This window comes from Scardinius erythrophthalmus (genome assembly GCF_964197995.2).
Source record: "Scardinius erythrophthalmus genome assembly, chromosome: 17".
NCBI classification, from domain to species: Eukaryota; Metazoa; Chordata; class Actinopteri; order Cypriniformes; family Leuciscidae; genus Scardinius; species Scardinius erythrophthalmus.
In genome coordinates, this window is record NC_138237.1 from 26,610,839 (window position 1) to 26,635,601 (window position 24,763).

The window sequence follows — 24,763 nt, forward strand, 5'->3', positions numbered from 1 at the left end:
ATTGTGTTTATATCTCGCAATTCTGACTTATAACTCGTAATTGTGTTTATATCTCACAATTCTGACTTTATAACTCACAATTGTGTTTATATCTCACAATTCTGACTTTATAACTCGCAATTGTGTTTATATCTCGCAATTCTGACTTTATAACTCGCAATTGTGTTTATATCTCGCAATTCTGACTTATAACTCGCAATTTTGTTTATATCTAGCAATTCTGACTTTATAACTCACAATTGTGTTTATATCTCGCAATTCTGACTTTATAACTCACAATTGTGTTTATATCTCGCAATTCTGACTTTATAACTCGCAATTTTGTTTATATCTCGCAATTCTGACTTTATAACTCACAATTGTGTTTATATCTAGCAATTCTGACTTTATAACTCACAATTGTGTTTATATCTCGCAATTCTGACTTTATAACTCACAATTGTGTTTATATCTCGCAATTCTGACTTTATAACTCGCAATTTTGTTTATATCTAGCAATTCTGACTTTATAACTCACAATTGTGTTTATATCTCGCAATTCTGACTTTATAACTCGCAATTGTGTTTATATCTCGCAATTCTGACTTTATAACTCGCAATTGTGTTTATATCTAGCAATTCTGACTTATAACTCGCAATTTTGTTTATATCTAGCAATTCTGACTTTATAACTCACAATTGTGTTTATATCTCGCAATTCTGATTTTATTACTCACAATTGTGTTTATGTCTCGCAATTCTGATTTTATAACTCACAATTTTGTTTATATCTCGCAATTCTGACTTTATAACTCACAGTTGTGTTTATATCTCGCAATTCTGACTTTATAACTCACAATTGTGTTTATATCTTGCAATTCTGACTTTATAACTCACAATTGTGTTTATATCTCGCAATTCTGACTTTATAACTCGCAATTGTGTTTATATCTTGCAATTCTGACTTTATAACTCACAATTGAGTTTATATCTCGCAATTCTGACTTTATAACTCGCAATTGTGTTTATATCTTGCAATTCTGACTTTATAACTCACAATTGTGTTTATATCTCGCAATTCTGACTTATAACTTGTAATTGTGTTTATATCTCGCAATTCTGACTTTATAACTCACAATTGTGTTTATATCTCGCAATTCTGACTTTATAACCTCAAAATTTTGTTTATATCTCGCAATTCTGACTTTATAACTCGCAATTGTGTTTATATCTCGCAATTCTGACTTTATAACTCGCAATTCTGACTTTAATATATTTCAATATTTTTTTTTTGCAATTCTGACTTTTTTCTCAGAATGGCAAGATATAAAATCGCAACTGCAGGAAAAAAAAGAATTGTGAGATAAAAAGTTGCAATTACCTTTTTTTTCTTTTTTTTTTCTTTTGTGGAGGAAAAAAGCTTCCATACTTCACACATGAAATGTCAAACATTCCCAATATATGTAAAAAGTCCAAAAGTCTCTTCAAAAAAAAAAAAAAAAAAAAAAATTTTTTTTTTTAAATCACAACTTCCCTGGAGGACTTGAAGGCAGCATAATCTCAGCTAATGGAATATGAGTGCGAAAATCAGGACATCATGACAGTAACAATGCAAAGGAGCTGAGTTTCTCCCTTTGGCATTTACAAATTGGTTTTTAACCATGGTAAAAAAAAACAAAAAAAACATAAATTATATCTTCACCGCCACAGTTTAAATATAAATTCACATTGCTGGCACATTTTGAAGACGTGATTGACCAAAATTTCTTCAAATTCAAAAGCAATTTAGCAAATTCAGTGGGACATTACTGCGCAAAAATCACCTGCAATCCTTCATTAGCATCTAAAATCATAAATAGAAACCACTGCAATATCGTGTCAGGTATCATTTCATAAAAGGGTGGTACACACAGAAACACACAAATATGATGGCAAATCAATAACTACGTTTTTTAAATAAATAGACCTCTCATGTTATAGTGTAGATGGGGCGGGTGAGCATCGTCTGTGCTGTCGCTCCTTATCTTAAAAAGTGTCTAGAAGGTGAGTACAAATTTCAACATCAAAACAGGGAGGTACAACAGTTCAGTCCAATATTTTTTTCTCCTATCGTTCTTCCTCTATATCTTTTTGTTTCAAAGCAGATTGTGTTAAAAAGGGCCTGAGTTTGTAGTTTTTCATCCTTCAGAACAGGACCGCGAGGTCAGTCCAGCACCGGAGTTTTCTGAACACGCTCAGTGAGACCAGTGGCATGAAAGAGCACGTTTCATCTTTCTGTCTGCACACACACGCACGCACACACACACACGCACACACACGCGCACACACACGCGCACAGACGCACACTACATGGGAGGAACGATCATTCCAGGGATAACTGTGAAGAGAGAGAGAGAGAGAGAGAGAGAGAGAGAGAGAGAGTTAGTTCACTCTACTCCATTAAACAACCCATCATTAAAAGAGCTGCATATAAAATGTGAGTGAATGAAACACTACTGGTCAAAAGTTTGGAGTACTTAAGATTTTCTAATGTTTTTGAAAGAAATCTCTTGTGCTCACCAAGGCTGCATTTGTTTGATCAAAAATACAGTAAAAACAGTAATTGTGAAGTATTATTGCAATTTAAAATAACTGTTTTATTTATCACAAACATTTGAATGGTAATGTATCACAGTTTCCACAAAAAATATTAAGCAGCGGTTTTCAACATTGATAATAATCAGAAATGTTTCTTGAGCAGCAAATCAACATATTAGAATGATTTCTGAAGGATCATGTGACACTGAAGACTGGAGTAATGATGCTCAAAATTCAGCTTTGCCATCACAGGAATAAATCACATTTTTGTAATGATATTTTATAATATTACTGTATCTTTGATCAAATTAATATACAGTCTTGGTGAGCACAAGAGACATAAAAACAAAACAAAAAACGTAATTATTCTTATAATTTTGACCAGTAGTGTATGTACTGTAAGAGTGTGAGTTGCACAGCAAAGCATCGCTATGAGACTGGACATCGTTTCATATTTTCCGCAGCTATTAATAGTTCTTTAAACTCGAAAACTGATTTCACATCTGTGTAACAAACCGTGGCCCTTTCAGATGAGGGATAAATCCTAAACTCTTTCAGCGTCAATGCAAAATTGGCACAAACTAGACACTCGAAGCGGTTGATTAAACGTCTCAACCAACTCCCAATTGTTTGCAAGCAGTTAGCTTCATTGTTCTGGGCTTCAGCCCTGGTGTGCACCACTTAAAAATGATGAATTCATTGTAAAGCTGAGACAGTCTAATATCACGTCAATTGAAATTCATTCCAGAATCGTCACTCTTTTTAATATGAGTTAGCCAACATGGACTTTTTAACAAGAGAAAAATGCTTAGCACTGCAGGTCTGACTCGACATGAGTTTAGCAACTGCTGACAAACAAGAAAAAAAGAGAAAAAAAAGAGAGGTGAACTATTTTGGAAGGGTTGTGTTCTCTAGGAACTGCTGGAGGTGAAACGCTCACACATAAAATTGACACACAGTAACATCATTTTGGAAGTAACATGCTCTACAGGTTTATGATAAAACAGAAAGAGTTTGATATATGGGAAACATGGGATATTTAAAGGTGAAGTGTGTAATTTCTGCACATTAGCGTCAACAAACGGAATTGCAAAAATAATGACTGTTTTCAAACAGGTTTCTCGAACATTCCTCATGTCTGTCATTGGTTGGCAAACAGAAAGTCCCGCCTCCATCTCACGCCATTGGTCAAAATTAATTTCTTATAGCTGACTCTTAAGCATTAAGTATTTAAAAGTAAAAAAATTACACACTTTACCTTAAGAAATACAATTTTTACTATGCAAAATCTGTTATTTGTAGAAATGGATGGATGGATGATCAGATACAGAAACATGTGAGGAGTGAGGTGAACATGGGAGAAGTAACGGATGAGTAACGTACTTCAGGAGAAGGCCAGGCCCTGGAGTGCGCTGGCTGTGGAGTACTTGTTAGAGTCGACAAAAGACTGATCTGAGGGAAGTGGAGAGAAGAAGACAGGAAAGAGAAAGAAGACAGGGAGAGAGAGAGAGGTTAATATCAGACCGAATTATGGGTGAGTATATGGTCAAAAGGAAGATTAGACATTCATGCTTCTAGTTTACGTCACAGATCCTTACTGGACTTTAGTGATGTTACACTACCATTCAAAAGTTTGGGGTAATTAAGATTTTAATTCTCTAATTTAAAAATTCAAATTTTATATACAACAAGGACACATTAAATTAAAGCATTAGTAAAGATTTTCATCATGGTTTCCCCAAATTCCCCAAATATATTAAGCAGCACAACAGTTCTCAACACTAATAATAATAAGACATGTTTCTTGAGAACCAAATCAGAATATTAGAATGATTTCTGAAGGATCATGTGACACTGACCGTCACAGGAATATATTACATTTTAAAATAATATTAAAAAAGAAAAAAAGTTATTTTGAATCGTAATAATATTTCACAATATTAATGCTTTTACTTTATGTGTGATCAAATAAATCCAGCCTTGGTGAGCAGAAGAGACTTCTTTAAAAAAATCTTACCGACCCCAAACTTTTGAACTTTTATGGAGAAAAAAAAAAAAAAAAAAAAAAAACATCACCCTTTAAGAGCCTCTTTCTTGCAGTATTGTTTTATTGGAGTAATGTATACGGCAGAATGCAATTATAAGGGGTTTTAAAGCTTGCTCTGCCCAAATAAGTCAAAAGAAAGTGTTTGGGGGGACCTTTCAACAACTTATTCAGACATAGTTTCTGTAACCACAATTTTATTTAACCACTGTATTAGTGAGTTTCTAGTGAGGAACTAAGAATTTTCTATTACAATCTGTGTGGTACTTCAGTGTCACCGTCATTACTTTTGTAGAATTTACATACATTGTACATACATTATAACAGATTTACATATAAAATGTTTGGTTAAAGGGTTCGTTCACCCAAAAATGAAAAAAATTATCATCAAATACTCACCCTCATAACGTTACAAACCCATAAGACTCATCTCCGAAAGACAAGTGAAGATATTTTAAATGAAATTTGAGAGATTTCTGTCCCTCTATTGACAGTCCACGAAACCGCCACTTTGTCACTTCAAAATGTTCATAAAGGAATTGTAAAACTAACCCATATGAATCGATCGGTTAGAAGAGACTCGATCACTTTATATGATAAACAGATTAAATTTATGCTTTTATTCACATAGAAATATTAAGCAATTAACATAAACAGAAGATCAACCAAACCTGCTTGACGCACGAGAACAAACTTCATTGGCTCTTGCTGAAGCTCAAATGTGCTGCATATCATGAGAATGAACCTCTTTGGTTCTCGCACACCAAGCGAACATGCTTAAAGGGTTAGTTCACCCAAAAATTTAAATGATGTCATTAATGACTCACCCTCATGTCGTTCCAAGCCCGTAAGACCTCCGTTCATCTTCGGAACACAGTTTAAGATATTTTAGATTTAGTCCGAGAGCTTTCTGTTCCTCCATTGAAAGTCAATGGACGGCATACTGTCCATGTCCAGAAAGGCAATACAGACATCATCAAAGTAGTCCATGTGACATCAGTGGCTCAATCTTAAATTTATCAAACGACGAGAATACTTTTTGTGCGCAAAAAGTAAACAAAAATAACGACTTTATTCCACTATTCATTTCCTTCTCTCTAGGCCTCGAGTGAGTTCACGTAGTGTTTTTGCGTAGCGCGTCTGTGTTGTACGTCACACGCATCACACATGACCAGCGTCGGCCAATAGTGAGCCTACGTGTGACGTACAACACAGACGCGCTGCGCAAAAACACTACGTGAAATAGCTCGAGGCCCAGAGAGAAGGAAATGAATAGTGGAATAAAGTCGTTATTTTTGTTTACTTTTTGCGCACAAAAAGTATTCTCGTCCCTTTATAAACTTAAGATTGAGCCACTGATGTCACATGGACTATTTGATGATGTCTGTATTGCCTTTCTGGACATGGACAGTATGCCGTCCATTGACTTTCAATGGAGGAACAGAAAGCTCTCGGACTAAATCTAAAATATGAAAACTGTGTTCCGAAGATGAACGGAGGTCTTACGGGCTTGGAACGACATGAGGGTGAGTCATTAATGACATCATTTTCATTTTTGGGTGAACTAACCCTTTAATCTTTCGTTTACCACAACTGATGTGTGCGTCGATGAGTGTTTATATGTGAATAAAAGCTGCTCAATTCATATGGATCTCTTTATGAGCTTTTCGAATCGTCAAAATGGTTGTTGCGTAGCTGTCAATAGAGCGACAGAAATATCTCAGATTTTCATTAAAATCTTCGTTTTTGTTTAGAAGATGAACGAAAGGCTTTCGAACGACATGAGGGTCAGTAATTATGACAGCATTTTCATTTTTGGGTGAACATCATTACAGGTGCCAAAAGGTGCCAACCTGAGTTGCGCAAGACCTTCCTTAAGAAAAGTCGATCCCCTGGAAGTCATTTGCACATACAGTGGTATACAGTGTTGTCAGTGTTTTGGGTGAACATCCTTTTTTATTGCTGCAGTATTTTCATTTTTCAAAGTTTTATGATGTCATTACTGTAATTTGAGTGTGAAGGACTTGTGCGTTACCTTGGAGACCGTTCCCATTGGTGCTGGTGCATGTCGGTGGAGGTGAGGACTGGGGCCGAACGACGGGAGCGAACGCGCTCTTCTGTTTCACAGCTGAAACCATGTTTGCCGGAGAGAAGGAGAAGATTCCAGAGGAGCTGCTGCAGTTTGAGGGCAGGCTGGTGGAGGAGGCCATGGTGGGGCTGGAGGGGACGACTGAGGGAATGCAGGAAGTGAGGGTGAATTTTGGATTTAGCAGAAAGACAAGGAAGGAAGAGATAAATTAGGAAAGGAAATTCTTGTGGGAAAGAGTTTAGGGTGGAAATGATTACACTAAATCACTTCAGAAGAAGCAATTGGGTTTTTTTTTTTCTTTAATGTAAATTTTAATGTTAAACATTTTCCTTTCCCAATTAAAATAATTTTGGGTTTAACCTTTAGCTATTTGTTTTGGGTCAATTTTGCTATTTGGGATAGTTTTCCTTTTTATATACTTCATTTAAAAATCCAAGTTGCCACATTAAATTAGATCAAGTGAAACCTTGCAGCAAATGCACAATCCATTAATCAAGTCTAATCAATTGATGAAAATTGAAATCTTAACAGGGGTCTCTGGGACTGATTAGAATTGTCTGATGGAGTCAGTGAGCCTTTTATTATACTTGTTAACATTGCATTTCAAGTGTTAGCCCATCAATTACTTTATTGATTTAATTAACAGTCTTTAATTCACAGAATTAAAATTTGACAGAGGCAGTAAAACCCCGTTTTTGTTGAAAGGACCAGAGTCGTCGGAGGAAAAAGTGGGCAGGTTTGCATTGACGGATTTTTGATTGCTTTCTTTTCTTTTGTGTGGGGTGTTTGAGTCAAAGTTGTGCGTCCCGCTGATTTCTTCTCCTTTTTGAATATTTAGGGGGCATTTACACAACATAATTTTCAACTAAAAACGGAAAACTTTTTAATGTGTTTTGGCCATTCATTTACACAACAACATTTTGTGGTGTACGTTTGAAAATGGGTTTCGAAGTGCAAATTTTGGAAACCCGTTGTCGTCGAAAATGTGAATTTGTGAAAACGATTACATCATGCGCAAGCGTATTATGTGCTCAGTCTATAGGCGTAGTGTTTCTTTAAAAAGTGACATCGCCAACTACTGGCCCGGCAGCAGAATACAACGTTTTTAAACGTTTTCGCGGAATTGTGTGAACGGGAATCGTTTTTGTCAACGTTGTCGTCTGTGTGCAAAAACACATAAACGTGTTTAATACATCGTTGTCCTGTAAACGTACCCTAAGTGTCAGATTGCCCCCCAAATAAACACCCTTCACTGATCAAGTCATAATTAAACCAAACAAACACATCACAATTCTTTTGTCTCTGGCTCGCTTTCTCATCTCTGGTTAATTGGAAAGAGCGAGCAATTAAGAATTAGAACAATAAATAACAGCTGGAGTGAGGTGGCATTGTCAGGCGAGCTGAAGAGAAAGCATCAACAGTTGATGAGGAGAGAACTTTTAAAGAGCTGTTGAATGCAGACTGCGGAGCAGGAGGATTGTGGGAATTCTCAGGTGGGAATTGCATCTGACCTAAAGGCCCATACTGTCAGACTTCCTCCAATGATTGTGTATCAAAGACAGAAGTTTGTTTGGAAACACAGCCTTTTTGGAGTGTGAATTAAGCACTTCAACTGTCAAATTTCACCCCCGAAATCAAAAGCTCCAAAATATTGTACTTTAAACACCTTTTAAATGTATATCTCAAATCTCATTTGTATGTATTTAAATAGCACATGAAAGCATGTCAGAGTAGGTTTTAGTGCTTTTAAGGGGAATTTTCATCATTTCACTTTTTTTGTATGGAAAAGAGCAGCTTGGACATTCTGCTAAACATCTCCTTTTGTGTTTTAAGGACGAAATATATAGAATATATCACATCTTGGAAACTCACTTGCGTAGGGCGAGTTGGTGGCTGAGCCGTTCAGGAAGCTCGGGGAGCCGGTCAGGTTGGTCATGCCGCCGTTGCCGTAGCCATTCATGCTGGTGGATACCGTACTGTAACTGCCCTGCTGAGGGGTGGAACTGGGCACATAGCCGTGCGGCGATACGCTACTCGTGTTACGACTGAAACCTGCAGCCAGACACACAGAAAACTTAGTAGTGTGTACACAGCTTTGATGGACTCTTGTGCAAGTTTGCGTGAGAGAGAAAGAGAGAGAGAAACAATATCTCACCCTGGTTTCCACCCTGAGACGACTCTGAGACGTTAACGGCGAGCTGTCCAGTGAAAGAGTTCACTCCCATCATGCTCGCATGGACGGAGCTGTTGGTGAGGCCGGTGAGCTGGTTGTGGTTTCGTGGCACATTGTACAGGGCCTCAGCAATGTCCGCTGCTCGCTTTAGAATTATTTCCTAGGGAAAAATGATTCATCATCTCTCACAATTTAACACTTTCCTTTAGGACATATATGGGTGGTTACTTTTATATCTCTGGGCTTTTTTGTTTTTAGTTTGCGTTACATGAAGGTCACTTTAGAAACGGTCTTGGAAACATTTTAGAATTCCTTTTTTGTACTATAAATGGTATTGTTTTACCCTTTATTGTGTCAGACCCAGACTTTCAATATTAAAATATGAAAATCCATCATACAAAGCCATTAAAAATAAAACTGTGATAATCTGAATAAAATTTATTTTAAATATTTATTGCATTCAAAGAATTTTAATATATATATATTTGAACACAAATTACATCCCTCATTCCCTCCATGAATATTTTGTCACTAACAGTTTATTTTCTTCAAAAGTTAGTGTACTTGTTTATCAAGAAGTGCTTTCGATACATTGTTAGTACAATATTTTCATTTTGTTTCATTTCCAATCATGTTGTAATTTCGAATTATGTAAGTTTGAAAATGTTATTTAATTGTGTGTATTTAAGATACATAAAAAGGCTGACTATATGAAAGTAGCCTTAGCAAAACAAAGTAAAAAGAAAATTTGGTAGCACTTTAGTTTAGGGCATTTCTCACTATTAACCAGTTGCTTATTAGCATGCGTATTACTAGGATGTTGGCTGTTTATTAGTAATTATAAAGCACATATTAATGCCTTATTCTGCACGACCACATCCCTTAATCCTTCCCAATACCTAAAGTTAACAACCACCTTACTAACTATTAATAAACAGCAATTAGGAGTTTATTGAGGCAAAAGTCATAGTTAATATTAGTTAATATTGACAATTGGACTCTCATCTACAGTGTGACTGAAATTTTATTCAAAAAAGATTGAAATACCATTTTCAGCCATTGTCATTTCCATTATAGAACGCTATTAGACAGAAACACCCATATATTTTCAAAATGTGTTAAGATTTATGCAACTGTTATGTATCAATGATAATGTTCCTCACCTGGTTGTTGTGGGGCATTCCATAAAGTGCTTCCACCAGATCTGCTGCTCTCTTCAAAATCACTTCCTGTATGCACAATAACACACAAACAAAGAAAATATTGATGATAAAAAAGATGTAGAACCCCTTTCATCCTCAGTTCATTGTTTAGAAATGTACAATCCATAACACTTATCACTTGTAACTATACAATGGAATGTTGTTCTCTTTCACAGATGAAAAAAGGTTGAATTGCCGTTTAATAACGTCAGTGATCACAGCCAAGTGGAACACATGGAGCTGATGTTTGCTCAATTGTTCTGTGTCTGTCAGGATGAAAAAGTGCAGTATTTCAGCAAACATCTGCTTTGCGTTGAGGAAGGACAATGCAATCTATGTTTGCAGTGAAGGTCACTCGGTTTCACAGTACTGGGCAATAACTCAGCAGAAAGCCAGCTCTCGTAAGAGCTCTTGCGATGACGGTACATCACAGAGGGAATCAATGCGTTCCTGCTAATGAGAAATAATTACTTTAACATATGCTTTTCTGTGCAGTCACATGATGGGAGAGAAGGACAACGGGTGTCATGATTGTTTAAGTGCAATGGCTGGAAAGCATTAGTGACTTTTGTGTTGTTTTAATAATGTGATTATGTGGCTTGTGCAATATCTCCACATTATCAAACTAGCATGGGATGTGCAAGCATGGGAGGATTGCAACAAATGGCACAGTAAAAGTAAAAGTTCAGACACTAAACATCCTGTGTTTCGAACAAATTTTCACAAACAATGAATTAATGATGAAACATTGATCATATCACTTACTGTAGGTTTGTCATTCGACATATCTCATAAAAGTTAAAATACCCTTAGGTAAAAATCACATGAATTTCGCAATGTTTATGTGATTTTGAAGCATATTACCAAGGTTTCATATGTGGAAATTTTAAATCTCAAATGCTATTTTAATAAGTTTACATGATTAACTGTTCATGAGGTGGTCAAAAATGACCAAAAATTTTATTTTATGTACTTTATTTTAGTTTGATAATGTTTTATTTAATATTTAATATATAATATTTGTAAGGGATTTTATGGTATTAAATTATATGCAGTAGTTGAGTAAGTAATCCATTTATTCACTTTTTAAAGGGTTAGTTCACCCAAAAATGAAAATTATGTCATTAATGACTCACCCTCATGTCGTTCCAAGCCTGTAAGACCTCCGTTCATCTTCGGAACACAGTTTTCATATTTTAGATTTAGTCCGAGAGCTTTCTGTTCCTTCATTGAAAGTCAATGGACGGCATACTGTCCATGTCCAGAAAGGCAATACAGACATCATCAAATAGTCCATGTGACATCAGTGGCTCAATCTTAAGTTTATAAAGGGACGAGAATACTTTTTGTGCGCAAAAAGTAAACAAAAATAACGACTTTATTCCACTATTCATTTCCTTCTCTCTGGGCCTCGAGCTATTTCACGTAGTGTTTTTGCGCAGCGCGTCTGTGTTGTACGTCACACGTAGGCTCACTATTGGCCGACGCTGGTCATGTGTGATGCGTGTGACGTACAACACAGACGCGCTACGCAAAAACACTACGTGAACTCACTCGAGGCCTAGAGAGAAGGAAATGAATAGTGGAATAAAGTCGTTATTTTTGTTTACTTTTTGCGCACAAAAAGTATTCTCGTCGTTTTATAAACTTAAGATTGAGCCACTGATGTCACATGGACTACTTTGATGATGTCTGTATTGCCTTTCTGGACGTGAACATTATGCCGTCCATTGACTTTCAATGGAGGAACAGAAAGCTCTCGGACAAAATCTAAAATATCTTAAACTGTGTTCCGAAGATGAACGGAGGTCTTACGGGCTTGGAACGACATGAGGGTGAGTCATTAATGACATAATTTTCATTTCTGGGTGAACTAACCCTTTAAGCATAGACCTGAAAATGAAATTTCCAACTTAAACTGTCATACATTTTGAATGCTTTGGAGCACAGACATAAGTTTGGTCTCTTTTTAAAGTTGGAAGTTGGCAGATTATTGCTAAAAAAGTTTAAAAAAGTGAAATTAAATTTTTTTTTTTTGATGAAAAATGCTAAAAGTACTATAAATTTTAAATTAAATTTCTATTTTCCAAAACACGTTTTGCTCTAAAACTGCAAGAAAACCAAAGCCAATAAATAAATCTAAAGCTACTGTGTTCCAAATTTGAGGTTGATATCTCAAATGAGTTTTCAGTAAGATTTTTCATTACTAGATGAAATTAGTTTCCAATGCGGACCGCGAGGAGTATAAGTGTGACATTTTTTTGTCCATTTGTTGTCCATTTTCGAATCTTTTCTTTTTTGTGTGTTCACATAGCAAGTGCCAAAACTTTTACCAAGTTTCGTACCATTCCGATGAAGTAAAAGTAAAAAATTCTACAAAGTTATTATTATTATTATTTTTTTACATTTTTCAGTCAAAAATGACCAAATAGCACCAGAGGGTTACACAATGGGCATCGTTCAGGAAACAGAATCAGAACCAAAACTCAAATAGTACATTTTACGTTAAAAGACATTCTTCAATTGCTCCATTGATATAAATGTAAATAGCTTCTAAAACCATTCTTGTATTAGCTTCATAATTGAATAGCAATTATTATAAATGTAAAACACTCAAGATACAACTTTGCGTAACTTAATAATAATTTTACATTAATTGTTGCATGGAAATAAATGCAGAAAATTCGAAAACTGTTATTCTGTTAATTGTTGCAACTGTAAATCATTTAACAAACGTGAATACACATAAGAGTGGTATTCACTGGTATGTATGAAAGAAAATTGTTCTTAAAGCCATTCTATGTAATTTATCAAATTGATATAAATATAATCCTAAAATGTTTGCATTGATAATTGTTTATAAAACCATCATATGTAATTTATCACATTCATATAAGAATCTTTGGTTTAAACAATACTTACCGAATTTGTTGAATTTGCAAAAGCATTTAATCATAAACTTTTCCAAGCTCCCATAAGATCTTACCATCTTACATGAATAATTGCAATGATATAAATGGAAAACGATCATAAACCCTTCTTAAATAGCAATTTGTACATAAAATCATTTTGTTGATATACATATAAATAATGTATATAAACGTAAATTGATGGATGAATGAAGTGGTTTTATGAACAGTTTACAAAGATATTCTTATATTCGCGAAATTAGTAGTTTTACCTGTGAAATTCATGTCTTTTTCCCAATAAATGTACGGTTGTTAGATGTTTAAATTGCAGTACTGTTCAGTACTACAGCGTTTTCCTTATATTTCTCCGTCCTGTGTGTTGGCGTGTGGGAGAAGTTAATGCAGAAGGGCGCTGCTCCAGCTAACCGAGTGACAGGCAGAAAATTGCTCCCCCCCCATCTGGACACAACCTTCATCAGGATCTTACCCCTAAGCATGTGTGCGACTTGCGAGTGCTGTGTTGGAACATATTGCCTTCCAATCAAGCCTGGGGTGTGTCGCACCGCACACACACAGACACACAAACGCACAAACAAAACTTGATGGGGGGTCAGGCAAGCAATGAGGAGTTTTAGTGCGCTGTCCAAGGTGCTAAATTCACTCAATTATGGCCGTGCTGGCACTGTGTTAACCTCTCATTATCGTCACGGGGAGCTGTTAGAGCGATAGATCCCGCGGAGAGAGCGAGGAGGCGGAGGAGAGTCCCTCTGCGGCCCAGTGTGGGGGAGCGTGAAAGGGATACTGGCGAGAGAAAGGGCCCGAATGAACGCGGGGCGGCCCGGAGGCAGTGAATTCCCAGTACGTGTGAGTTTAGCCAAAACATCAATCAGATGCAGCCGAAAAGATGAGGAGCAGAGGTCGATGATGAACACCGTATAGCAGAAACACTGAGCTCTATACATCACAAGTGTAATAAGAAACACTCGAAGTTTTTCTACGCCTTTGGACCACACTGTAAAATAATGACTTTTCAGATTTGTAAATAAAAGATTATTGGCGTACAGTATGTTTTAAAAAGGAAATACTGAAATTCAGTTTTTCTACTTTTAAAAATTCACGTATAAATCAATGTTTTACTTTGTTTGTGAAATTTACTAGCAATTTCTGAGGGAAAATTGTTTCTAGCCAATTTTGTTTTTCAGTGATTTATCCATAAAAGTCAAACAGTGATCGGTTCAGTTCATAATCAAGCATAACTACAGCAATTTTCACTCCGAAACAACTTGACATTCTGAAGTAGAAAAACTGAAATAGTATTTTCTAGTAAAACATATTCAGATAGTCTTTATCTACAACTTTGAAAAATCATATTTTACAGTGTATATGGTTAAAGACAATCCATAATTGTCCCAAATGGCACTGCGTCAGCAATAGCTCATCAAACAACTTCAAAAATTCATGAAAATTCATTATGTGACTGAGCCACACTTTACAGGAAGTAGCACATCATGTTTGGATCATCATTTTGATAAAAGCCCTCTACTCTTCTAAACTGTCTGCATTTGTACACAGTGTTGATTAGATCAGATCTGATGCAGCATGACATCATCACATACTCTGTATATATGGTGACATCATAAACTGGTGACAACAACTCCATATGTAATCTGATATCTGATATCTGAATGATATCTGAATATCATGTTTATAAAGGAAACATAAGAATGACCTTTATATTGCTGGTAATATATCAAAATGAACACTCTCTGAGTCTGGACCAAAGCAGCTTAGGTTTACTTGATGAAAAAATCATGCTAAAATGTGAGTGTCAAATATGATACATCAGGCTTTCCAGGAACGTTTATTAGTTCATCTTTCAATCATTATTGTATTGCATTGCATTATATGTTTTGCCCCCACAATATAAACTACAGAGCTTTGGTCATAAAACTAAGCATTTAAATATGATCATAGTAAGACATTTTATTGGGAGATATAGAGTGACAACTGGTATTAATATGCATTTTATGTAAGTAGTCTGTAATACTGCTACAATATTTAATTGATTTCCATTACAAGTCAACAGAATATCAATCTTAGGTTTTGGCCATATAAACATCAGCAACTGCACAAAATGTAAAATTGTTGGTCAGTTTGTGCATCTGAATTATTATTCCTCCTAGAGAACGAGCTCCAACGTCACATTATATCATACTATATGAGCCATAAAATCATGTATCAAATGTGATACTCAACAAAAAACTCAATTCTGGGGTGGAATTTTGACTAAAGGTTCAATAAATGGGTAATTATTTTGTAATATACAAAATGACTTTTGGTCTTTTCCTAACACAAAGCTTTAGTTTAAACTGAATGGTTTGAACATCTTATTTGTGTTGACAGAATCAATAAAGTCATGGAGGAGCAACATGAGGGTCAACCATGACAGAATTACTATTCCTTTAAGAACATACATACTGAAAACTGATCAATAAACGGTTTAAAATGGGCAGGTTATGTTGGTCCATGTTGGACCTCATTGTCAATGTTAATGTCCAGTAGAGCATTCACACTTCTGTTGTCCTCTCTAATCCTTTCATACGGGCTACTACACCGTCTGTCCTTCGGTGTCTCTCATGTCTGTCTGTGTCTGAGTTTGAACTGGGAACAACACTAAACTGAGAGGTTTAGAGGTAAACGAACTGAAAAAGGTCATAGTGTCTCTAATGACTGATAAAAAAAATATGCTTCACATTAAAAGCTGTGTGAATCTTGCTTGAAAAGACTGCACTGTAAAAAAAATCCTTTCGTTTTTACAAAAAAAACAAAAACCAAAAAAAAACAGGATTGCGGTTGCAATTTCTGTTAAAATACAGTAAAAATGTAAAGATGATTTGTTAGTTTTTTACTTCCAAAAATGGTACAATAATTTACCGTAAAACTACATGAAATGTAATGTTATGTTACAGTTTTCCCCAAATATATTAAACTTTTACTGTAGCATTTTTACGGTCTTTTACAGTTAAAATGAAGGCCATTTTAAAGGCTGTAAATAACAATATCCTACATATTGTGAGCATACGGTAGCTTCAAAATAAGCAAAAATATCTTGAACTTAAGTTATGGTTATGTTTTGAGTGTTTACTTGGTTATACTTTGAGAACAAACCTGTTCCCACCAATTAAAAATAAATAAAAAATTGATAAATTTATCAATCAGTCAGTCAATCTATTTGGGACATTCAGGTATACGTCCACATCCTCAAGAGTAAAAATCCTTCATGAAGTAAATATATTTTTATTCTAAAACAGTTTGGGTTTGGTTTACCATTGTCTGTAATTACATAGTCTATACTTAGCTTTATATACAAACAATAGAAGTCTATGGTATACCCTTATTTAGATGGCTAGGTAAACATATGTGTGTGTGCCAGTCTCTCTCTCTCTCTCTCTTTGGCGTCCCTGTGTTTGGCTGGTATGATTGAGGTGAGCAGTTGAAAAGAGAGCCCCGTCAACAAACTGTTATTACCTCAATAAGGACGAGAAAATCGATGGGGCGGAGAGGAACAGAACATGTGTGTGTGTGTGTGTGTGGCGCCACCACTGCCAACGGGACAGCGGCCAAGACAAGAGAGATGGAGAGAGAGCGAGAGATTATGTATGATTCTCTGTTCCTCCATATGTTCGACCTCTTCATTGAGCTCAACACTGTTCTGAATGTCAGAGGTGCCAGTGTGCTGGAATAATTTCTCTTCCTCCTCTCAAGCACACACACACACACACACACACACACACACACACACACCCCCTCTGCTGTGACTCAATTACTGGTGGTGGAGCAATAATAAAGTCCGGCCAGCAGAGACTTCGATCGCTGACCTGCCGGGAGGCACCGCTGGACAGCTGACTTCACCATGATGGATCACCTCTGGGTACCCGAGCTCTTAAACTTACCCACACACACACACACACACACACACACTACTCTTAAACATACACTCACATGTATATTCATCACCAAACATACACACTTGTGAAACAAACAGAATCATTTCAACAAGCTAAACAAACTCAATACTCCTATAGGGTGAATGTTGAATGGGAACTTGTGAAGTTTCAGGGATTTTTGATCTTCCTGAATCCACATTATTGTTGATCCTGGAACAATATTCCTATCAACCAATCAGATGTCAGGGCTAGAGAAAGGTGGTTGTCTAGAGTAAGACTGTGATAGGTTGATTCTCATCAACGCATCATTTACCTCTGAGATTTACGCTAAAATAATATAATATTAATGTAATAGCTCAGAAACAAGCTAATCTAAATATAATATAATACAGTGTAATAATATAATATAATATAACAATATTGAGGAAACACTGGAAAATTATTTTTTTAAAACCTTTAGTCAATAATATCTATACTTGTTTTTCTAATGACTGATAAAAGACTGGAAAAAAACACAAGGAAATAAGTGTATTACATGTTTTGTTCAGAACATATTTGCTATAAATAATTAACAATAAATATGTCTCATAATATATGTCTTATTCCAAACAATTAAAAGAGATGTCTATTTATAATATAATATAATATAATATAATATAATATAATATAATATAATATAATATAATATAATATAATATAATATAATATAATATAATATAATATAATCATAAAAGTATGCATTTTATAATTAATACATTAATAGCAACACTTAAAGGAGAACTCCGGTCAATTTTAACATTGAGCTCATTTTTTTGCACATTTGGAGTGCTGTCAATACAGAGAACAACGACAAAAATCGGTGTTGCCTACACCGTGTTATTCTATTTTTAAAATTTGCACCCTGTTGACTTCAATGGGGCAAGTACTAAACCTGCTTTTAGCCTCTTAACATCCTTGCTGTGTCATTACAAGTGCACAGAAAATGTGAGTGATTCCTTCTGAGTGAACACGAGTGGATCTGACTGCAGTAGATGTGAAAGATATGTATAAAAATGATGTTATTTAAGCCAGCGCAAATACCTTTGTTTACATCCTGTTTTCGGGTGAAGTCCAAAGTAGTCGATTGCCGAGTTCACGCGCATAGGTTTAGTACCTATGATCACGCGCGTGAACTCGGCAATCGACTACTTTGGACTTCACCCGAAAACAGGATGTACACAGGTATTTGCGCTGGCTTAAATAACATCATTTTTATACATATCTTTCACATCTACTGCAGTCAGATCCACTCGTGTTCACTCAGAAGGAATCACTCACATTTTCTGTGCACTTGTAATGACACATGAAGGATGTTAAGAGGCTAAAAGCAGGTTTAGTACTTGCCCCATTGAAGTCAACAGGGTGCACATTTTAAAAATAGAATAACACGGTGTAGGCAACACCGATTTTTGTCGTTGTTCTCTGTATTGACAGCACTCCAAATGTACAAAAAAATGAGCTCAATGTTAAAATTGACCGGAGTTCTCCTTTAATAATATAATATAATATAATACATTCATAAAATTATGCATTTTGTAATTAATAAATTAATAGCAACACTTTATAATATAATATAATATAATATAATATAATATAATATAATATAATATAATATAATATAATATAATATAATATAATATAATATAATATAATATAATATAATTCATCAAATTATGTATTTTGTAATTAATAAATAAATATCAACACTTAATGGATGGGTATTTAACTACAAGACTATTATATATTATATTATACACTATAACTATAGGCATCCATAAGCGCCAACGCATATTGTTCTGTCGCTTTAAATGCTCAAAACACTTTAAAGCACAGTGGATCGACCATATCTTTATTGTTATTGTTATAGTTATCGTCCTAGGTGTGAACAGGCCTTTTTTATTTAAATCAAAATGCCAGAATTGTGTTTTAGTCCCAAACCTCAGGCCTAAGCTGAGGTCTAACCCCAAATCACTCCCCACAAAAAAACAAAACAAAAATAAAATAAAGGATTTGTCAATAGGAATGATGTTCCAGGACCAACTAGAAAGTTGATCCAGGAACACGTTGTACTTGGCGAATTCTAAGCCAATGTTTTCTGACTCCTGACCTAGTCCTGGTATAACTGAGATTTGAACTGTAAATCCCAGTGATTGAACAAAGCCTGTTTTATGACATATTTCTAGAGGTCCAGCACAACAAATACAAGCCAAAAACTCTTATTTGGACTATTTACACAACTAAATTTCATCAAGACCAAATAGCCCAACCCGAAAATCAGTTAAAGCCCTATAGAGAGTACTGTTACACTCAGAGGACAACATTACAACAAACACAACACATGCAAGACATGGCTCGATATACACGTAGAAGTAGAACGACAGCAACAGACAGAACGTTTTTCTTTTTTCCATGATGCAACTCTTTCTGTCCTTTTGCAACAGACTCTAATGTTCATCCAAGCAGAATTATTACCATATGAGTTTCATCACCGAGACAATGATGACATAACCATGCAGCCCGCCATCTCAGTCCTTCATAAGTGAGCATCATTACTTTGATGTTATAGCTAATGCTGTAGCACTCTTTCTGAATCAAGGAAAGAGGATCTGGAAGCACTTAATAGTGATAGCAGAATGTCAGATGAAATGCATACGGCTGTATAATGATTCATGATCCAGCCCACCCAACATGGATTCTTGATAAACCGGTTAGTTCAATGGAGTCATGCAATTAAGCCTTTAAAGCTCAGTCAGTTATATATATAACACCTCATTTCAACGGCACATTTCCGTTGATGTGTCTTTAACAATAGTGGAAATAGTGGAAACGCTACTCGTACCTTTGGCAGGCGTTCAGGATCTCCTGGATGTCGAGGTATCACCTTCTGTAACCGCTGAAAACCGTAGTCTATGGTGGGCTCGTTCAGGGCTGCAAACAAAAGCAGAGACAAATCCATTCATTTTAGGTCAATTTTAGAAAAGACTGCTTTGTTTTTTTCCTATTGGTTCTTTACATGTAACACTGACCGTTGTAAGGCTGTTGTAAAGGCTCTCCATATTTTTGGGAACAAAACATGGACATTTAGTTGTAAATCTCTCTAAATATACAGCAACAAAAATGCAATATTAATAAATACAGCGGTTCTAATGGAAGTCATTTTAAATTGTTGGGAATTCTTACGCCCATGTTAAGTGCAGGGAGCGCATATAGCATGTAATCGTAGGACGTTTATGTTTTTACGTTTAGCGCAGCAATTACTTTGCATAAAGTCTTTATGCTGTCAGAAACGCGAAAAGCCTGTCACTCAGTCTGAGCGAGGGATGAGATGGAGGACCATTTGCTCCAGTAATGGACAGAAAATGGAAGTAGAAGAAGAACTGTTTATGATGGCACTTTGTTTGTAAAGTGCCACAGTTTCACGAGCCTACTTAAAAGTAGGGGACCGAACACAAACTCCTAATGGCAGTATAGCATTTAAGACAGTTCTGTTATATGTTATAACCAGCTCAGGCAAACTACAATTCCTAAAGAGAAACACACACACACACACACACACACACACACACACACACACACACACACACACACACACACACGCACACTGACATAATTGCATTAAATACTGTACAGACTAGAACAATTCTATATAAAACAAGACTTAACATCAAAATTTAACATCTAATGTTAAAATATATGTTTTAAATGTAAAAGTTTCATGTCTATCCTTGTATTGTTCAACTGGTCAATGTTGATATGGCATTAAGAAAGTAATTAGCAATAAGTAATGCAATACTTTTTAGAGAGAGTAATTAGCACAGTAATCTAATTACACTGTTAAATATGTAATTAGTAGCTAGTAATTAATAATTTTGAGTAATTTGCTCATGTATATGTAAGTGTATGTACTATAAATTACTAATATAATATAATAAATATAATATAATATAATAAACCCATTTTGCAATAAATAAATTAATTAAACATAGCAAGGAAGGATGAAAAGTCAACCATGACACTAAATGAAAAATTTATATCATATTATATTATTAAATAGTTTATTAATCTAAATTGCACAACCTCCTTTACAACATTAGATATAACCTAAAAACACAATATATATATATATATATATATATATATATATATATATATATATATATATATATATATAAAAGCAAAAAATACTTTTTTATTGTGTAAAGCATTCAATCTCGATCGTGTTTCAACAATGTTGATGAAACCATTTACAGGAGCTTAAATTCCTGTATTCATATTCATTACAGCCTGTGTTTAACAGGTGCCAAGTTATGCGCTGTCCTTTGTTTTTGTTGGTTAGCGTGTGGTCCAAAACATAATGGGATCTAAAAAATGGCATCCGATCAGAACCAAAATATGAACATCTATTGCAAAACGTTCATAAATAACATGTCCAAATGAGTGTCTGGTCCCAAGGCTGTTGAAGGATGGACGTGAAGAAAGAGAGAAAAGAGGAAGAGAGAAAGAGAGAGTGGTTTGGGCAGTTTGAGTGTGAGGGAGTGTTAGCGGCTGCTGGGTCATGAAACGAAGGTACTTTCCTGTCGGTTGGAGCAGATGGTTAAGATACTGTAAACTCTGTTTAAGTTATATTGAAGTTAGTATGTGGCAATTAAGAACATATAGGTTATGACTGTATAAGTGCTGCTGTTCACAGTTATTACCATAATAAATGACCTTCAATTACACATTTCCTTAGAAATGTTGGTTGATAATATCTAATTAATCTGAAACACCTGCCTGGATGAAGGAGAAAGAAACCGGTGTCAGGAACCGGTGTGTGCGTGGCATCTGTTAATAAAGTGATATGGAGATGGATGAGTCAGTGCGCTAGGAAACACATTCACATGCTTGTATGTGTCAGGAGTACTTCACTCTTCTCTTATTGCCATTGATTTCTACATTGTATCCAATCCTCTCACTCAGCCTGGGGAAAACATTCACTTACCGAGAGACCCAGAGGTCGACAGAGAGAGAGAGAGAGAGAGAGAGAGAGAGAGAGAGAGAGAGAGAGAGAGAGAGAGAGAGAGAGAGAGAGAGAGAGAGAGAGAGAGAGAGAGAGAGAGAGAGAGAGAGAGAGAGAGAGAGAGAGAGAGAGAGAGAGAGAGAGAGAGAGAGAGAGAGAGAGAGAGAGAGAGAGAGAGAGAGAGAGAGAGAGAGAGAGAGAGAGAGCGGGACAAAGGGGTTCTCAAGACGTGTGGGGAAAGATAAAACACTAGAATTTTGTTTTTCACAAGGAATTGTATTAAAGAATTTACCATAACATACCCTTGGTTTCAAACCATGTCAATAAAATCAGCTTTAAAACATTAAAATATTACATTACATTACATTACATTACATTACATTACATTACATTACATCACATTATATTACATTATATTATATTATATTACATTACATTACATTACATTACATTACATTATATTATATTATATTATATTATATTATATTATATTGTATTATATAATATTATATTATATTTAGTGCTGGGCAATGATTAATCGTGATTAATAAATCCAAAATAAAAGTTTGTTTACATAATATATGTGTGTGTACTGTGTATAATTATTTTGTATATATAAATCCACACATATGCATGTGTATATTTCAGAAAAATGTGTAATTTATCTATAAAATATTTATATTTATATATTTATGTATAAATATATATATACAGTACATGCAAATATTTCTTAAACATGCATACAAACTAATTATACACAGTACACACACATATATTATGTAAACACAAACTTATATTTCGCATGCGATTAATCACGATTAATCGTTGCCCAGAACTAATTATATTATGTTAACACAACTTATTGCATTAAAAAAATTAATAGCAAAAATTACATAACAATTAAAGTGACTTGTATTTCCAAATAAATCTGCAGGCCACTGTATGTCCACTTGGAAAAAAAGGACGATGACAATCACGCCTTCTTAAACCACTGTATTTTTGGAGTCGCGTTCCGACCCCCTTTAGAAAAATAACCCTACGAGAAACTGTGTTTCTTATGAAAGAACCTTTCCTCTACTTTCAACACAGGCTGATACTGCGGGTCAGTGTGTCCCTCAAGAGAATATGAGTTTCCAATTTGATATACTTTTTGATTGGGTCACCACTCACCACATCCTCTAACCCTCACTCTCAAGAACACAGAGATATTGAGGGCATCGAGACATATAAAGTCAATTTCTATAGAGGAAATAATCCCTTAAGTTACTTCAAGGGTCTAACAAGGGACAAACTCAAGAGAATGAAGTTCTCAGAAGGAGAATGAAGCCCTTCAACTATTTAAATATCTCTACTGTACGAAAAGTTCTCTTCCCAAAATGGGGAAGTGGGATTGTTGTTGGCCTAACTTTTCACTGTAGCCAAGTGCAGTATTCACTACATGTGAAACAAGCGCTAACCACACGGTAAGTATTTATAGCTTGGCCCAACTCCACTTCTTCAAACTGTTTTATTGTTTTCCTCGTATTAATACCACATGGCATCAATTTGCACAGGGATGTTGGTTTATAGTTCTCCCTTGGTAGCTTTAGCGGTTAAATAGACAAAAATAGCCTAAGTGAGAGAAGTATCTAACTGTGCTATTAGCTAATTTAGCAGCTCAGAATGTTTCAGAAGGGAGTTGTTAAAAGAATATCGGTTAGAACAATGGAATTGTGTGCTTGCATGGCAAAGGAAAGCAATCCAATGCAGCTACTGTAGTTCTGCTAATAGAGTCGATATCATATATCGACATGTCCTAGCTTTGGGATACTTCAATGTGGGAATCCAACGGCTTATGTGGTACGGCTGGTCTGCCTGATCTAAATCATCTGAACTTAACGGATTTGTAGGAAATTTGGGAATTGCTTTGGTGACAGAGATTTAGATAAGTAAACATCTTGAGCCATAGCAAATATAGTCTACTAGTGTCCACAAAGGATCAATGAAACGTCTGTGAGCTGTCAGCATAAAACGATTGGCTGATACTGTCATACTGACTAAAACATCATTGGCAATAAATTAATGAGCAAATATGCCCCCGCCCTTTGCGTTTCGCTTATATCCATCCCTCGCTTTTCTGAGAAGAATCTCTTGCAATCACAGAGATCAATGCTTATTGAAATTTCATGAGGGCAGATCCAGGCCTCATCATATTTCACTATAATGACCTGGAGGAGAGAATGTTGTGAGTAGAGTGATAGTGAGGAAAGAGGAGACGGGGAAGCATGAGGTAAGTCCTCATTTCATTTGAGCATAGTAAAGTATGATCGGTGGTAGTTGGGTATATAATTGCCTATTGCACATATGCTCACTCTACAATAGAGCCCAACTCACACAAAATCCAATAGATTAATTAGATTAATAGAGTCAATAGGCCTTACTCCTTTTTATTAGGGCTGTCGATTTAACGCGCTCATTTAATTAATTAGTTATGGAAACATAACGCGATTTAACGCATTTAATGCACCCGCCTCGTACCTTTCATTCAGTTGATTGGTGACGAACATGAAAGCAGGGCAAAAACTCGAGAATGCGGTTAGAATGGCCCTAAAATTCAAGATATAAGAGCAAAAATGCTCCTGTATGAGTTTTTTTTCTTTACACCATATGATATAGTTAAGCAATATCACACGAGTGACGAGCACAGCATTGATTTTATTCAGAATAGCACGTGTGCAAATGTGACATTGATTTTATACAACAGTTCAATAAATAAGTTATATTCTAGACGCAATATTGTCTGTTTTTGCTCAGCTTTGCCAACAA

General features: G+C 35.4%; 1 protein-coding gene across 3 annotated transcripts in view; it reads right to left on the reverse strand.

Moving 5' to 3' along the window:
• Positions 1 to 1,272: 1,272 nt before the first annotated feature.
• The window catches only part of ebf1b (EBF transcription factor 1b), a 142,749-nt gene continuing 119,258 nt past the window's right edge, over positions 1,273 to 24,763 (reverse strand). Inside the window, exons 11-17 of one of the 3 annotated variants that reach the window (XM_081391509.1) lie at positions 19,799 to 19,887; positions 10,026 to 10,091; positions 8,845 to 9,007; positions 8,562 to 8,741; positions 6,636 to 6,830; positions 3,940 to 4,008; positions 1,273 to 2,356 (exon numbers count right to left, since the gene is read on the reverse strand). In XM_081391509.1, the coding sequence (XP_081247635.1) occupies positions 3,941 to 4,008; positions 6,636 to 6,830; positions 8,562 to 8,741; positions 8,845 to 9,007; positions 10,026 to 10,091; positions 19,799 to 19,887 (761 nt within the window). In that variant the 3' untranslated portion in view covers positions 1,273 to 2,356; position 3,940. Of the gene's footprint in view, positions 2,357 to 3,939; positions 4,009 to 6,635; positions 6,831 to 8,561; positions 8,742 to 8,844; positions 9,023 to 10,025; positions 10,092 to 19,798; positions 19,888 to 24,763 lie in introns of all 3 variants that reach the window. The other 2 variants (XM_081391508.1, XM_081391510.1) reach the window with 2 other exon arrangements.